The sequence below is a fragment of the Protopterus annectens genome, chromosome 1.part0 (assembly GCF_019279795.1).
Source record: "Protopterus annectens isolate FY-2018-M chromosome 1.part0, PAN1.0, whole genome shotgun sequence".
NCBI classification, from domain to species: domain Eukaryota; kingdom Metazoa; phylum Chordata; order Ceratodontiformes; family Protopteridae; genus Protopterus; species Protopterus annectens.
This window is the reverse complement of record NC_056725.1, coordinates 806,865,519-806,882,297: the sequence shown is the minus strand read 5'-3', so window position 1 is coordinate 806,882,297 and position 16,779 is coordinate 806,865,519. Positions and strand designations below refer to the sequence as shown.

The 16,779-nt window shown below is 42.4% G+C and overlaps 1 protein-coding gene across 1 annotated transcript in view; it reads right to left on the bottom strand.

Moving 5' to 3' along the window:
• LOC122794642 (arf-GAP with dual PH domain-containing protein 1-like) overlaps window positions 1-16,779 on the bottom strand; it is a 1,143,274-nt gene that overhangs the window by 16,086 nt on the left and 1,110,409 nt on the right. Inside the window, exon 10 of the mRNA XM_044063238.1 lies at window positions 6,152-6,383. Coding sequence (XP_043919173.1) covers window positions 6,152-6,383 — 232 coding nt within the window. The remainder of the gene's footprint in view (window positions 1-6,151; window positions 6,384-16,779) is intronic.

Genomic DNA, 16,779 nt, shown 5'->3' with positions numbered 1-16,779 from the left:
TCTATGGTGCGTTTCTTTTGGTGAGTGTGCAATGAACCTGCATATTTTACTGATGAGTGTTTGAATGAGTGTGGGACTTCGCTTTGAGGCGTATGCTATTAAGGGAAGGCCATAGTCTAATTGGAATAGTAAAACACCATTTTTTATTACGATGCTGATGGGTTTTGAGAGGAAAGGGGAGAGTCTGTTAGCCCAAAAAAGTAGTGGGTTATCAATAAAAAGTAGTGGGTTTATTTTCTTTCTTGTTTTTTTTTTTACATTCATTTGTACACCAGCTAGGAAGACTGGTCTGAGGTCCCTTTTCAGCAATGATCTGGGCCAAAAGGCAAGATAGTACAACAACATACACAAACATTACACGAAGCATGCAAGCACAGCATTAATTTGCAAGAAAACAGTATTTGTCAGTTGTGAATTCTATTATAAACATTTTACAAACCTATAAAATGCAGAATACAATTATTAACAACTTTAATTTGTACCAATTATATAATTAACTTAAGTTCTGCTATTTGTAATCAGTCTAGCGTATAGCTGTTCAACAAAAATAAATATGCTGGGGTCAGTTGACTAATGTGATGCAAGTGGCGACCAACATGCACATCACAGTGATCAGCTAGATTAAAGTTATGTTTACAAATGCTCTCCTAAGCAAGATGATTTTTAAGAAGGGATTTAAAGGATTTAAGATTGGAAGCTAGTCTACTGTCATCTGGGATTGGATAAGTTGACAGGTGGTCTAAGCAGCTGCAGATCATGAGTTGATCTGAGTGAATGGGTAATCTCTCAAATTTGAAGTAAATGCTTGAGTGGTGAATGGCATTTATCAAACAGCAGTTTGCAAGTAATGGCTCCCAGTAGACAAGTGTTTCTGAAGGCAAATGGTGACCATTTGCCTTTTTAAAAGAGTGATGCAGTTGTGTTTGTAAGGACTGACCTGGTGTTTGAACCTGAGCAGTTTGTTCACACTTGATTGGATGAGGTAAATGTTGTGGGCTGAGTGAGCTATTATGATAGGGAGTCCATACTTTAAACTAGGGAGAAATACATTAATGGCTATAGCCCACTTTCTCTCTCCGGTGAGACAGCTGTAAATTTTATGAGAACTTTAATAGATGGATCATGCTTTCAGCTTGCTTTTGAGTGTGCGTCTGAAAGTTGAGGATATGGTCAATTATCATCCCTAGGTATTTATGTGTGGCTGTGACTAGTAGTGGTGTGTTTGATGGGTCTGTGATGGTTATGGGTGCATTAATTTTAGTTTCTGAATGAGTCCCAATAACATGGTATTAGTTTTATGGTTATGGATAGTTTCTTTGTGATAAGCCTATTCCACAAACAATTGAAATGTTCCTGCAACACCGAGTTGATGTCAGATGAATGGGTTCTAGTGGCGACAAAGACAATATCATCTGCAAATAAAATGTAGTTGATATTGGGGAGGGTCCCATGGTAAGTCATTCATTAATGTAAGGTGACAATAGAAGTGACCCTAGAACAGAACCTTGCAGGGCCCCTTTCTCTGTAGTTCCAGCTATGGGCCAACCTTCCGGGCTTCTGATAACAAAGGTTCTGTTTGCAAGATAACTATGGAATCAGCTAGTCATATTTTGTGAAAACCCACAAACCTCTGTCTTATGAAGTACAGCATGTGATCAACTGTTTCAAAAGCTATTTTAAGGTCAAGGAATACAGCTTCTGTCAAATCCAGCTTCCAAGTTCTTAAAGATTTGACTGGTAAGAGAGTAGACAGCTCTAAGGGTACTGTACTTTAGGGTGGAAACCATATCATTTCTCACTCAGTATGTCATAACTTTGTAATATTTTCTGATATTTGATAATAGATAAGCTTTTTGAGTATTTTGACAAGTGGGCAGAGAATTCCAATGGGCCTGAAATTGTTAGCTGTGGAGACAATGGGCGTTTTCGGAAGAGGTATAATACTGGAATGTTTAAAACTGTAGGGCAGGCTCCTGGTGGGGGCAGATGGCTAAAATGTGTGCCAGTGGTCTGCAAAGAAATTGGTTTCCTTGTTGTAAGATGAGGGGAGTGGATATGGTGAAATTCAGCAGGTAGGTTGGATCAAGTTGTTTCCAGTTTCTCTTAAGACTTGTTTTGAGGTAATGCCCTTGAAATAGAATTTAGGATAATAGTTGGGCAGAGGGTAAATGGGGTAGGTGTTCAAAAACTGTTGAGTTGCTCTAGGTGGACTGGCTACATATTTTGATAATTCTTATGCTAGTTTTAATTCATTCCCCCCAATGGAATTCCGGAAGTTTGCTCTGTAACTTCCATTGGGTAGAGCCTAAGCTTTTGGAGAGAAACAAATTATGTTGTCACATTTCAAACAAATGTTCATATCTCTGTAACCATAACAGATATTAAAAATGTGTAATTTGCAAATTCTTCAAATTCTTTCAGCACAAACTATTTATACTGGTAATAATCTTTCAGTTCTAGGCTTTATAATGGAATTTAGTGTCACAGTAACTATTAAGTTTGCAGTATTTTGTAAACAACTCACAGAATCTCAGCAAACACTCAGGTTACACATATACTATTAGCTGCATTTTGTTCATCCAGTTGAGAGTTTTCATATGAGGCTAAGCAGTTCTGACTGTGCTACTCAGTTGTCTAGATGTTTAGAAAACATGAAATTTATGACAAAGGAAATAAATATTATATGAACAAAAATGAATATCTCTTTACCTGCACTAGCCAGAGGGCAAATATCAATACAGTTGTATTTGCCATTATATAATCTTTAAGTTGAAATCTTTTAATACTTTGTATGCAGCACGGTTTTGGAATTATTAATAAAAATATGAGCAAGCAATATTTGATGCCTAGAGGATGTAACTGCAGAAACACATGGAGGCGTCACTCGCCTATAATGAGTTAATGGTAGTTTGTTTGTTTTTGCCATTTTGGAAAGATTTTGTTGTTAGCTAAAGATATGAGTGTTTATTAGACTTTTGGTGGCTTGCCTAGTGAGTTATGTTATGCATTTTAATGCATTGTGATTTCTATTTTTGTTTGTAGCTAAGGAATTAGCCTCTGATCTTAGTTTTACAGTACTGGCTGTGCAGGTTTAAATTGTGTATGTTTGACTTCCAGATGACCCATGTTTTACATCTAAGTTTTATTTCATGATGCAATTCTGCACCTGGCCATGGTGTGGTGAACCCTTTGACCCTGACCATTTTTTTGTGGTCAAAATTAATTTTGGATAGGGGGCTAGTAGACTATAAAACTCAGAGAGGACTGAAAAGAGATCTGTAGAGTTATACACTAAGCTCCACTCAATTTCTGACCACTGATTGAAATATTCTGCTTAGTGCAAAAACTATCTCTTGTGTGGATGATTTTGGGTGGGGCCTGACTAGTTTGTTTGAGAGACAAGGTGGTTTAAATGGGGCTGTGATTGCTCAGTAAGTCAGGGATAATTTTTAGCAGTGTCATTTTGTCAGGGATATTTGTTATAAGTGCATCAAGCAGGGAAGAGTTCAAGGAGGTAAGTTTAGTACCAACTGTAACAATCCGGGTTAGTGAAATTAAGGAAAATAATCTAATAAGATCTAACCTGTATAGCCTTTCGTATCTAAATTTAGATAATGGACAATGATAACTTTATTATGTTTTATTATGTTTATGATGGTGTTTAGTATATCATGAATTAGGATAGTGTTAGAAGGTGCAGGAATATGTACTACTCCTATGAAGATTTTGGTGCGATTCCCAAGCTGAATAATGCCAATTAGCTAGTTGGAATCTGTGTCTGAAAGGGTGTTATTTGCATAAATCAGGGTGACAGCTAAGTTGGCACAACTGTTGACCACGAGACTAAACCTCCTACAATTGTGTTTGTCTGACTTGCTGTTAGTGAAAACTGTAAAGTTGCCTGTTAGTTCTGAGGGGACCCAAGAGGAATCTTCTAGCCATACGTCTGAAACCACAGTAATCTCTGGATTGTGTAATTTCAGCCAGGCTTCAAAAGTGACTCATTTGTTATTTATCCATATAGCCAATACAAAGTGGTTTAGAGTATTGAGCCATATGGAATATGAAAACAGTATTGTTTATAGTTATAGAAGTTGTAAGAATCAGGTGTTGAAGAACGAGTGTTAGTTTAGTGTGAGGTGATGAGTTTACTGGACCAGAGGGTGTGTGAAGGATAATTAATATTTTTATATTGCAAATCATATCCTAGGGTATTAAAGGTAAAGTAGTTTGAGTAAATCATAGATGAGAGGGCTATGTACATTTTTTCCTGTGGATTGTAGAGAAGTAAAGAAACTATGTAGAGTTAGTTGCAAAAGGGTGGTGCTGATGGTGAAATTTTTAACCAATAGTGCAGAGATACATTTGAGAGGTAGGGAACCAGTGAGCATAAAGGAAATGATGTAGGGGTGTGCGAGAATTGGGGTAGGGTAGAGAAATGGAATAGGGCATTTGCAGCAAAGAAAATAAAAAATCTGTAAAAAGGTATGTGCCTATGGGAATTCACAATAATGTCCAGAGGTGTGCTTAAAATGCTTTTGGTGATTGCTGGGGGGATGGGATATTATAATAATAAACAAAGTATTGAAGTTTAAAGAGAAACTGTGTGTTGATTAAGCCCTAGACTTATTCCCTGTGAATGGCAGCTTCTAAAAAAATGTTTAATAAATGAATGTAAAGGAAAGATAATCTACATATGGCCACACTTTTAAATGGATTGAAAGTCTTCACTGATTATTGGGGAGGGCTGCTTTGCTCAAGCAAGGCCAATCAATAAGGCAATTAGTTGGGAGAGTTGCTAAGAGATATACCAAAAAATCATAAAAAGAGTTTAGAGAGTAAGGGAATAAGATCATCACATATATAATGCTTGATTGCCTCAGAGTAACACCTTAGGAAGAATCCTAGCCACTTCTGCAGTGAATGGCAGTGTTCAGAGCTCAGTAGAAACCCCGGCTGCTAAATATTTTGGAGAGGCTCTTGTTTAGTCTCTGGATGCTTGTATGGATCATAATCACTGTTTGACTTCCTCAGGGGAACACCTTAGGAAGAATCCTTTTAGCTTCTGCAGTGAATGGCAATGTTCTGGACTCAACAGACACCCAGGCCATTAAATATGCTATAAGGGTTTATGTTTAGTCTATGGAAGCCTGTATGTATCACAAACACTGCCTGGCTGCTTCAGGGAATGCCTTAGGAAACGTCCTTGCTGTTTCTGCAGTGAATGGTAGTGTTCAGGGCTCAATAAAGACTCAGGCTGATAAATATGCTGGAGGGGCTCCTGTTCAACATGGGGGTGCCTGTATATATCACAAGCCTGTAATACTCATCAGCTGTCTAATATGAATACGTTTCTACACTGTTCTCATTATGTCTTTTTCAAATGATCCCCTCAAAGAACTTCTCAGTGTCAGTTTAACAAAAAACATCCATTATCCATTGTGCATTCCTCAACATGACCTTAACTCATAATTCCTCAATTTACAAAAAGCACCCAACTTGTTATAAAAAAAGGAATATAAAAGGTTTGCACTAAACTCTCTTCTAAGTTTTTACTTTAACTGTGATCTCAACTATATTATTGAGGTGCAGGGAAATGATGAGATAAATATCTAGCCAGAGTCCAATGTACTAGTCAGTGATTTGTAGTGCAAAGGTAACTTTACTTAATTTTTCTTTTTATACTAAGGAGCACTGTTTTTGTTTTGGATGACTTGAGTACAAGTTCACTGTTACTGAACCAGTGAATCAGGTGGTGGACCAGTCTTGGGTGCTGTGCATTGATGTGTTTTTTTTATAATGGTGTCTGAAGTAGCTCTAAAAGAGATGGTAGATTCTTTTGGTGGGGTGTAGTAAAAAGCTGTTGGGTCAGTGGATGTTGATGGGGTTATCAGTGATTATGAGGTCTAGGAAGGAGTGGTAATTAGCTTTTTGACATGATGCATGGATTGTTTCATCAGATGCTGTAGATTATACTCAGTGAGGAGGTCTGTTACATCATTGTGGATTGGGCTCAGCATGAATTGTAGAATGAACCTTGAATGCAATGAGTGCCATGTTAGGCTTCAGAACCCCCATTCCCTGAATTCAGACTTAATTAACTGGGTAAACAGAGGATGAATAAATAAACAGAACACATGCTGGTACTTACGTGCACAATCCTGAGGAGTCATTGTCTGCTTAACCACTTTATTAAAGGCACTGTACCATTCTGCTTGATCACTGTCTGTCTCACAAGTAAATAAGAAATTCCGTTCTGGTGTTACTATAGTGATGCCAAATTGCCAAGAAAAATTTCCCTGTGTACCAGGAGGAAGTCCAAGGATCACATTGTACCCATGATCTTTGCTCCCTATAAATACTTCTCCTTTTGCAAATGCATCCTGCAACAAACAAAAATAAATAAGCTGGTTAATTACATCATTACATCAATCAAAATTGGAATGCAGTGCCTGTTTTTTGTACTTGTGTTTTTTTTTTTTGCCTTTAAACAGCTAGTTTTCCAGCTACATCTCCATGTTTATTTACACATGTACAGATGTGGACCCTTTGTTTATTTAAGGGTCTGTCTGTGCATTTCCCTCATTTTACAACTAAATCATTCTAAAAAATGAATTACTGACAAAGCCACAATAAGATGTCCCTATTAACAAAATACACAATTATGACTTACAATCTTGAAACTATAACACAGTAGTCATTTCAGATCTGTATTATAACTATTGCAAAAAAAAATCTGAAAATCACAAAAGTTTACAGAGTGGCTTAGTATTAAAGAACATTCTCACAACAATACTTTGCTTGGTACAACATATTCTCATTAGACTAGTGAGCAAAATATTTAATATATTTCTGAAAGTATACTCACCATAATAGTAGATGTTCAAATAACAGGCTCACAACTGCAGTATAATCTCTTACACAAGGGAATTTCCACAGGTAGATATCTGTTCTTCTGGTTAGAATTCCAGAGCTGCTGGATGTATCCAAGTAGACATGATATCCTCCCTAACCAAGGGTTTTCAATTGGATATTTTAAAGTAAAAGGCAAAGTAGCCTACTTATTTTTTTCTGGAATGTCATTCAGGAAGCGGTGAGGTCATGTCCAGCACAATGATGACTACAAACTGAGGACAGATCCTGCCTTACTCTAGTCATAGATGGAGCTCAGAGAGGTGACGAAACTAACAAAAGGGGATTGGTGGATAATATCCCATATTTTGGCAGTAATTATGTTATTTGAACATCTGCTATGGTGAATATACTCATGCAACTAAAAAAGAAGTTATGTACTCACCATAACGTTCCATCTGAGTAAGTAAACTTCATTTGTCAGCAACCTGTGGGTATCGGATCCGAGCTGGCAGCTTTATCCAGCTAAGATCCGAGATCCAAGCTCCTCCCCCTTACCCATAACCCCCTGCCATCCCTCTCTGTCCTCAGATCGAGTTTGCTATAGTATCATAGAATACTACAAAACAAGGATCAGCTAAATATCCTAACCTGATGTTATCTGGAAGGGAAACACAAAGATCCTAAAAGGATGAACTACAGGTTAGGGGGATGGAGGGGGGGTTGTTTGCTGACAAATGAAGTTTACCTACTCAGATGGAACGTTATGGTGAGTACATAACTTCTTTATCTGAAGTAGTTAACTTCATTTGTTCATCAACCTGTGGGACAGAGTCCCCAGCTACCACAAAACTTGGGATGTGCTCATGGAAGGATATTCCGGAACACTGCAGAGCCAAAGGACGCCCTCCCTCTGGAAATTATATCCAAGTTGTAATGGGTAATAAAGGTATGGGATGAAGCCCAAGTGGCTGCTGAATAAATGTCATCCAAGGACACACTATACCAAAAGGCAGCAGAAGTAGAACTCAATCGAGTAGAATGGGCGTGAACTCCGACAGAACTCTTATATGCAAGAAGTATACATTGTGAAATCCATCTGGACAATGTGGCTTTTGACACAGGTTTACCCAAAAAGGGTTTAGCAAAGGATACAAGGAGTTGCTCAGATTTCCTATGTTCAGCAGTCCTGTGTAAATAAAACCTCAATTGTCTGTGCACGTCCAACAAATGTAATTTGTATTCACCTTTGTTATGATACTTTGGGAAAAAAACAGATAAATTGATAGACTGGTTAATGTTGGACTCAGAGGCAACTTTAGGCAAAAAGGAGGGATTGGTCCTGAGGGAGACTCTGTCTTTATGAAAGACCAGGTATGGAGGTTTGGCACAAAGGGCTTGAAGCTCTGAAACCCTTTTAGCCGAACCGAAGTGATAGCAATGAGAAAGGCCGTTTTCCAAGACAAATATTTTAGATCCACCAAAGCTGCAGGTTCAAAGGGAGGGCCAGTAAGAGCCTGGAGAACAAGAGTTAAATCCCATGGAGGGACCGCATCCTTAACAGGAGGTCTTAACAAGAAAGTACCTTTTAAGAAAGTCTTGCAGATCTTAGAAGAAGCTAAAGGACCAAAATCACTTCCCACATGAAAGTGGGAAATCGCTGCCAATTGAACTTTGACCGTAGAGGAGCTGGCACCTTGGTCAAATAGATATGACAAAAAATCTAATACAGCTGGTATTGGGGCTGTAAAGGGATCCAAATTTGTATGTTCTGCCCAGATCGAAAAACGTTTCCATTTGCTCTTATAGACCTTTCCAGTAGAAGGTTTATGAGCGGCTACTAGGATAGCCTTAACAGAAGAGGAGATGCCGGGAGTCCTAGCTATTATTGGAACTGGATCAACCAAGCTGTGAGCTTGAGATTGTCCAGGTTTGGGGATGTCAACCCTAGGGGGTGAGATATCAGATCCGGAGTGGGATCCAAAATCCATGGAGGATTCACTAGATGAGATCATAGGCAAGGGAACCACGTTTGACAAGGCCAGAATGGGGCAATGAGGATCACTCTGCTCCCCAACCGATGGGCTTTCTGCAGGAATTTTACCATCAGAGGATAAGCATAAAGTAGACCGGATGGCCAAACATGCACTAGAGTGTCTCTGGGGAATTCCCCTGGTGGGGGAAGTAGAGCGAATTATTCGCTGCACTTTGCGTTCGAAGGCGACGCGAAGAGATCGCAGCAAGGTTGACCCCACTTGAGGAAGATTTGCTTTGCTACTTTCGGGTTCTGAGACCACTCGTATGGTGAGAGGATGGTTCAACTCAGCCTGTCTGCCAAACTGTTCGACCAACCCGGAATGTGCGTGGCTAAGAGAAAGCGGTTGGTGGCTATCGCCCATTCTCAAACTCTCATGGCCTCTCGACAAAGCGGATAGGATCTGGTTCCCCCCTGTTTGTTGATATAACAGACTACAGACATGTTGTCTGTTTGAATTGCAATTGTCCCTAAGGGAAGAAGAGCCTGGAGTGCTTGCAACGCTAAAAGCACCGCCCTCATCTCTAGGACATTGATGTGCAACAAGGTCTCCGAATGGGTCCACGTGCCTTGGACAGTTCTGCCCATGCAGTGCCCCACCACCCAAGGTGAGAAGCATCCGTGGTCACTGTGGCTTGGGGTGGGGACATTGAGAAGGGGTGCCCTTCCCGGAGATCCGAGGACTGGATCCACCAGAGTAGGAATATCCTGCAAACCTTGCTGAGGGGGATAGGTGCACTTAGCGGATGCTGCAGGATGGACCATTGAACCTGCAGGGTTCATTGTAGGACCCTCATGTTTAGACGAGCCAGGGGTGACAGATTGATGGCCGCAGTCATGGAACCTAGCGCCCTCAGGACCAATTCTGCTGGAGGAACCAGGGATTGTAAGAGGGCCAGCATGTGGAGTGTCAAAGTTCGAAGCCTGTCCGGAGTTAGAAAGACCCTCAACAGGTTTGTGTTTATCCTGGCCCCCTATGAAATCCAAGAGTTGAGTTGGTTGAAGGGAGGATTTCTTGAGATTGATAGAGATTCCCAAATGACAGGCCAAGTGAAGGAAGTAATTCCTGGCTGAACTTAGTAAGATGCCTGGTGGGGGTGGTCAGGAGCCAGTCGTCTAGGTACAGAAAGACCTGTATTCCCTGAAGTCTCAGGTAGGCCACTACAACTGCCATCACTTTGGTGAACAGCCGTTCTCCTGCAGGAGTGGGAGAATGGATTGAATGGTGACCATCTGGAACTTTTCTTTGGCAACTGACAGGTTTAGAGTGGACAGGTCGAGGATTGGTCTTAAGTCCTCCGTCTTTCTTGACACCAGAAAGAACCTGGCGTAAAAACCTGATCTGGATTGATCTTAGGGGACAGGCTGGATAGCTCTTTTTTCTAGCAGATGCTTTATTTCTGTGGCTGCTGCCTCCCGTTGATTGGGTGGGACATCGGGGAGGCTCTGGGGTCTGAGAGGGAGATTCAGAAAGGGGATAGTGTAACCTTTGGATATGATTTGAAGCACCCAGAGATCCATTGTAATTGACTCCCAAATTGCTAGGTGCTTCGAGAAGTGCCCTGCGACTGCCTCCGGAGTGGAGCAGTCGGGTAACCCCTCAGGGCTGTTGCACGGGCTGATCCGAAAAAGGTTCTCTCGACCCGAAATTCTTCGGTCCCCCACTGCCTCTGGGCCAGCATCCACCCAGTCCTCCTCTGCCTCTGAAGGACGAGGGGTCCGGAGCGAAACAGGACTGTTGAGATTTCCGGAATCACATCTTCTTTTGTCCCCTTTGGTTCCTGGAGAAGGACCTCTGGGGAGCAGAGAAGTGGATCCCGATGGCAGACAACGTCTTCCCATCTTTCTCGCTCTGAACCAGCGTGTCGCGGACGGTCTTGCCAAACAGCGAAGAGCCGTCAAATGGGGCATTTGCGAAGGACGCCTTGAAGGGTTCCACAAAGTCGCAGAGACGGAGCCAAGCATGCCGCCGTAAGACAATGTCCGCTCCGCTAGCTCTAGCGGCTCCTTCTGTAGCATGGGAGAGAAGCCACACAGAAGTGTTTGAAATGGACTTAAGAGTGGCCATTCGAGCTGAGAATGTTTTCATATCCTCAGCCGATACGGTCTCTGGGAGCGACCCGGCATATTCCTTGATGAGGTCCCGCTGGAGTCATATCACATGCGCCATATAGTTCAGCGACCTTACGGAGAAGGTAGCTGAAGCGAACATCCGCTTCCCTAGGCGGTCCATTGTCTGAGACTCCTTGTCGGGAGGGTGGACCGAGGAACTCTCCTGGGCTAGTTCCTTCTTGGTGGCAGCCGCCACCACCATGGAATCTACCGGAGCACCCTTGCTCCAAACCGTCCTATCTGTGGGTGGGCTGAGGATTTTGTCTGGTCTCTTTGGTATGGGCTCCACAGTGTCCGGTTCCTTCCATGCCCTGGTAGTGATCAGATCTACCAGGGGGTCGGTGGGAAGGGACACCCAAGAGGTAGATGGGCCTGCGTCAAATGCCTCCAGAAACACAGACTCATCAGAGGAAGGTTTCTGGGCTAACCACCCCCCTCGAATATGAAGCATTTCCATAATGTCTCCGAAGGAGACGTCTTCGGGGGGGTGACCTTGGGGAACCTTACCCTTCCTCTAAGTCTGTGTCTTCTGTCAGGGACTCGGGTGAGTCCAAGTGCCTCCTCTTGCACTTACGTTTGTTTGAACCTCCTCGGGGGGCTGTCCAAAGATTCCTCACAAACCACATCCTGTTCCTCTAAGGGAACCATCTGGGATGTAGGCGCAGGCTGTTCCTGGGGCCGGGTGATGGAAGTGAAGGGTGGAACCATAGCAGGAGCCTGGGGTCTCGAATCCCTCGATAAGACTCTCTCCACAACATCGAATGCCGAAGGAGAACTGCTCTCTCTAGGACCAGAGAGCAGTCCGTTCCAATCCGAGGCGTGGACCGGAGCCGGCGCCGATGAAATCGGATCCGAAGGGCCAGTATGCTCCGACCGAGATGGAGCCGAAGACACACTGACACCTCCGGATCTGAAGCACAGCTCATGGCTCCGAGAGCTCGGATCCAAAAAAGGACCCAACAAACTCGAGGGTATGGCTGGAGCCGAAGTAGGGTGTACTATCGGCGCCAAACCTCCCCCGGCTCTGACGCTACCTGGATCCGACAGCTCCGAACCCCAGAAGTGGGTCGGAGAAGGAGCAATTGGGGCAAAAAATGGGGTCGAGCTCCCCCCCGGAGGGGGGGGGGGAGGCAGGAGCACTTCCATCTGCAGTTGGGCCTGGAGGAACCTATGCATCAACCGGTCCATATCTGCACTGGACAAACTTCAGGTTGATCTAGACGAGGCCACCAAGGCTGGCCTGGAGTGCTGCCTCGATGACCTCGAAGGCGACTGGGTCTCCTCCTCTGGCTCCGGAGAAAAACGAGGTGAATGGAGCCGGGAAGGAGCAGGCCTGGAAGACCTAGGAGAGGCTATCTGTTTAGCCGGTGGAGCCGAGGAGGAAGCTTCAGCCCGCTGCTTGTGATGTTTGTCTTTCCTTCTCTCCCTCCTAGATTCCCTCTCCTCCTGAGCCATGGTGGGAGGGTGCGTCCCGGCCAGGGGAACAGGGATGGGGGGCGGGACCTCCGCGGCCACAGTCGGTGCCACTGAGGGAGAAGTGGACGAAGCCGAGTCCGGGGGCAGAAGTCCCGTCAGAATCAGCTTCGACCTCCTGTCCCTCAATGCCTGAGGTTGAAGGCTGCACAAATTGTGCAGCCCGAGGAGAGATGGTCAACCCCAAGGCAGATAATACACTGAGTGTGGCCATCCGCTGGGGATAGCTTATGGCCACACTCAGTGCACTTGGAAAAGAATGCTTTTGGGGCATCAGACATGGTTACAGGAAAAAAGTCCCAACACGCACACACCTTCACACACACGGGGGGAGGGGAGAAGACTAAACTAACCATAAAACAGAAAAATTACTAACAGATTTAGTAATTAAACAGCAAAAGGGAAACAACACTCGCTCGTCTAATGATTAAACTAAAACTAGGTCAAATACAAGTGAAATTTTATATAAAACTCATGAAACCAAACGCTTGGAAACTCGTTCTAGGTGCTTGAATAAGTCGCGGCAAACGAGATCTGAGGACAGAGAGGGATGGCAGGGGGTTATGGGTAAGGGGGAGGAGCTTGGAGCTCGGATCTTAGCTGGATAAAGCTGCTGGCTCGGATCCGATTCGGATCAGATACCCACAGGTTGATGAACAAATGAAGTTAACTACTTCAGATCTATATTTGCTACAAGTATTACTATTGAAGTATCACTTGTTAAGCAAGAGCAGGAAGGTAACATTTAGGCAGCCAATTAGATATGATTTGGTTCAATATGCAAATACATTGCTTTCGTAGCATAAAAGACATAGTTTGTCAATCTACCTAATTTTTGTGGCCCTTTCAGTGCAATATCCCAGATGGTGGTCTATGTCTACCACATGCAAAATTAATTCAAACTTACTTTATGGTTTTGAGCAAAAAATTGGTAACTGGACAGCATGATTAAAAGCCAATTTCAAGACAATAGGGTTTATGGGTTGGCATATTGGTTAAGGTGTTTACCATTCAGAAAAAAGGTACAAAGTTCAATTCTTACTTTTGAGGGAAATCGTCTAGGCTTAAAATGGCCCACAAGGGCAACTAGCCTATTATTTGCCTTTGAGCAACTTTTCCTTACAAAGTAGTCAGTTTGAAGGCTAACCTCTCCATGTGAAAGACTATGCAATGCTCTCAAGGCTCATAGCTCAGAGTGTCTTAGGGCAGAAGTAATAACCTCCAATACCAGAGTCTTCCAAAAAAAGGGAATTTTAATGTTGTTGATCTAACTGGCTCAAGACAAGGCAAGGACAGGTTTTCTAAGAAGGAGGAGGTCCATGGAGGAGGGAGAGATCTCATTTGTGATCAAGGAGCAGCCCTCTTCCTTTAGGAACTTTTTGACTTCAAAATGGGATGTCAAGACAGGTTGCAATGGCTAACCAATGGACTTTAAAAGAGGTATAAACTACACTTGTCTCAAACTGTTCTACTATAAACGTGAGAATGAGAGGTGTAAGAGCAAGTGCTGCCTCTGTCTTATTAAAGTAGCAGCAGAATGAGAAGCTTTTCCATTTAGCCAAGTAAGACTTGGGACTTATGGCCTCATTGAGGATGTCAGTCACCTCTATGGAGAAGTGAGCCCTGAAAGGAATAAAGCTGAGATCATCCCCTACAGTCAGTTTGAGGCTTTTTTCTGAATTAGAAAAGTCCAGTGGAAGAGGCAGTGATCCTTCACAACTCACTAAAAGATCCATGACTGTCTGTCATACAGGAATTATATGAGCCTTCATTACTTTCAGCAGTGGTTTTGAGAGAAATGAGATGGGTAGGAAAATATATAGGTGACCCTAGTTCTAGGAAGCAACAGATGGCCTTAAAATGCCTGAGTTTCCCAACAAAGGTACCTGAACTATAATTTTTTTTTTCACATGAAGAGAATATCTTAAGATATGGACAAGTTTTTCTCTGGTATTTCCCTCTTGGATTGAAGACATTATCTTGTTGCCACTGATGCAGGCTGATGAATTAACTGTACAGGTGGTCTGCTACAGAGTTCTGTTCTAAGAGAATTTCGGCAACTAGGGGGTGAAGAGTATGCATCTAGGCCAGGTTCCCTGCCACCATACCTAGCTTGCACAACAGTTAAATTTGCCTGCAGATGTAACATTTTGTGGTGTTATTCACCACTGTGCTCTGTGACCCTGGCTATAGCAGTGAGCTGAGAAACCTAAAGTTCATAAATCAAAGATATCACACTTAAACATTAACTACCTATCTCGCCTGTACATTTTCGTGCCTTGTGTGAACTCTTGAAGCATAATGTAAAATGTGTGGTTAGGGTTTAAAGAACAACTATGGGTTGAACTTGGCCCCAGAATTGTTAAGCCCCCCACAACAGTTGCCTTTTGACTGTTGGAATAGAGAATCATCACACATTTGAGTGGTTAACAGTGCTGTTCTAACAGATTTTGAGGTTTCCCTTATATGAAGTCTAGCCAAGAGAATTTCAAGAATAATCTAAGCATGTAACCTACTGCTCTGTAGAAGACCCTTGATGTTTTGCATATCTTCTGGGCCAAAACATTTTGTGTGTGAATGCATTCAATATTATAGTATATACAGAACTGCAAATGTAAACAAAAGATTCAGTATCTTAAGAAGCACAAATCCACAACAACCACAGGAAAATACTGGGTATACTGATCAAGTACACGTTATAGAACTCGGCACAGAAATCCTTTTTGTTTAGGGCTAACTGCAACCAGAAGGATAATTAGGATGGGGAGAAGGAAGAAGTCACCTCTGGCATAAAATAAACTGGTGTGATCAGTAGATACCAAGTGGGAGGTAGTTCAGTACCAGTATTCAGTTTTTGAATGCTGTTACTGCATTTACAGTCAGGGCTGAAGGCCATCAGTGCTTCATGTGTGTTATTTTCAATATAGCTGGCCACTTGTGACATTTGTAGCAAGATGTTTTCTGCAATTTAAAGAGATTTTTTTTGCTCGTTAACACAGAGTTTTAACTTCAGCAAATGAAGGGAATGGAAAAGATTGCAAAACTGAAGGCACATGGGATGAAACTCAGTAGAGATAAGAAAGTTGTATTGGCAGCAAATGGGGGAAATTAGAAGAAGCTGAGAATTGAGATAGAAAGGAAGATAGTGGAGCAGGCTAAAAGCTTTGAGCATCTGGGAGGGGTGGTTGAGGAGAAGGGAAGCTTGAATGACTAGGTCAAAGACAGATCAGAGGAGATGCAGCCAAATGGCACAGAGTGGCAGGGGTAGTTTAAGAAAGAAAGCCAAAGAAGCTGAAAAGTAAGTTGTACAAAACAGGGCTGTGACCAGTACTTCTGTATGGTACAGAAATCTGGGCAGTGAAGGCAGAGCATAGAGGAAGCTAGAAGTGATGGAGATGAAGTGCCTGACACAGGTGATAGGGTGCACACTATGGGACAGATGAACATATAAAGACATTAGAGCAGAAGCCAAAGTAGTTTCAATTGCAGTGAAAGTCAAAGAGAACAGATCTTGGTGGTTTAGGCCCACATGCATAAAAGCAGAGAACAATCTGGTAAAGAAGATTTGGAAAAGACAGGAAGGAGGTAAGAGGAAACGAGGGCATCCAACCAGATGATGGATGGATTGTGTGAGAGAAGACCTGTAATAGTCAGGCATGACTATTAAAGCAGATAGGAGAGTAGCACTGAATCAGGAGAGAGATGGCAACAGTTGCTATGACAACAGGCCCCAAGCTGAAAATGGGAAAGAGGAGGTTGATGATGATGCAGAGTTTAGAGGAGCACCAGACTGAGGAGCAGAACAGGGCATCACAACACCTAGCTTTTGCTCTAACTGAAACAACAATTTCAAGTCTGCCAGTCAGATTAGAGAACTGAATCTCTAACTTGTCCAGAAAAAACGTAAACTCCTAATACTGCTAAAACCACACTGAAGAAGCAAAAAAAACCACTGTAAAATCCAGTATAAATCCAATGCTCTTTATTGTAGGTAACCGCTTTCGCAACCAGCCCTGGTTGCTTCCTCAGACCAAAGATTACAAAAAAACTTCATCCCAAACTTTAAAAGCCTTGAATCCTGTGTCACATGACTATGACCAATTAATTAATTAAATGAGTTAAAAGAACAAGTACATTCAAAATGCAAACACACTCAAAAAGTACAAAATTTCATTCAAGGCAATATATAAAAAACAGCATATAATATAATGTAAAAGAAACATACAAAGAACATACATAAAATGCTATATATATAGAAATATATAAAAATAAAAATAAATAACCTGGTTTACTATCTAACATACTAA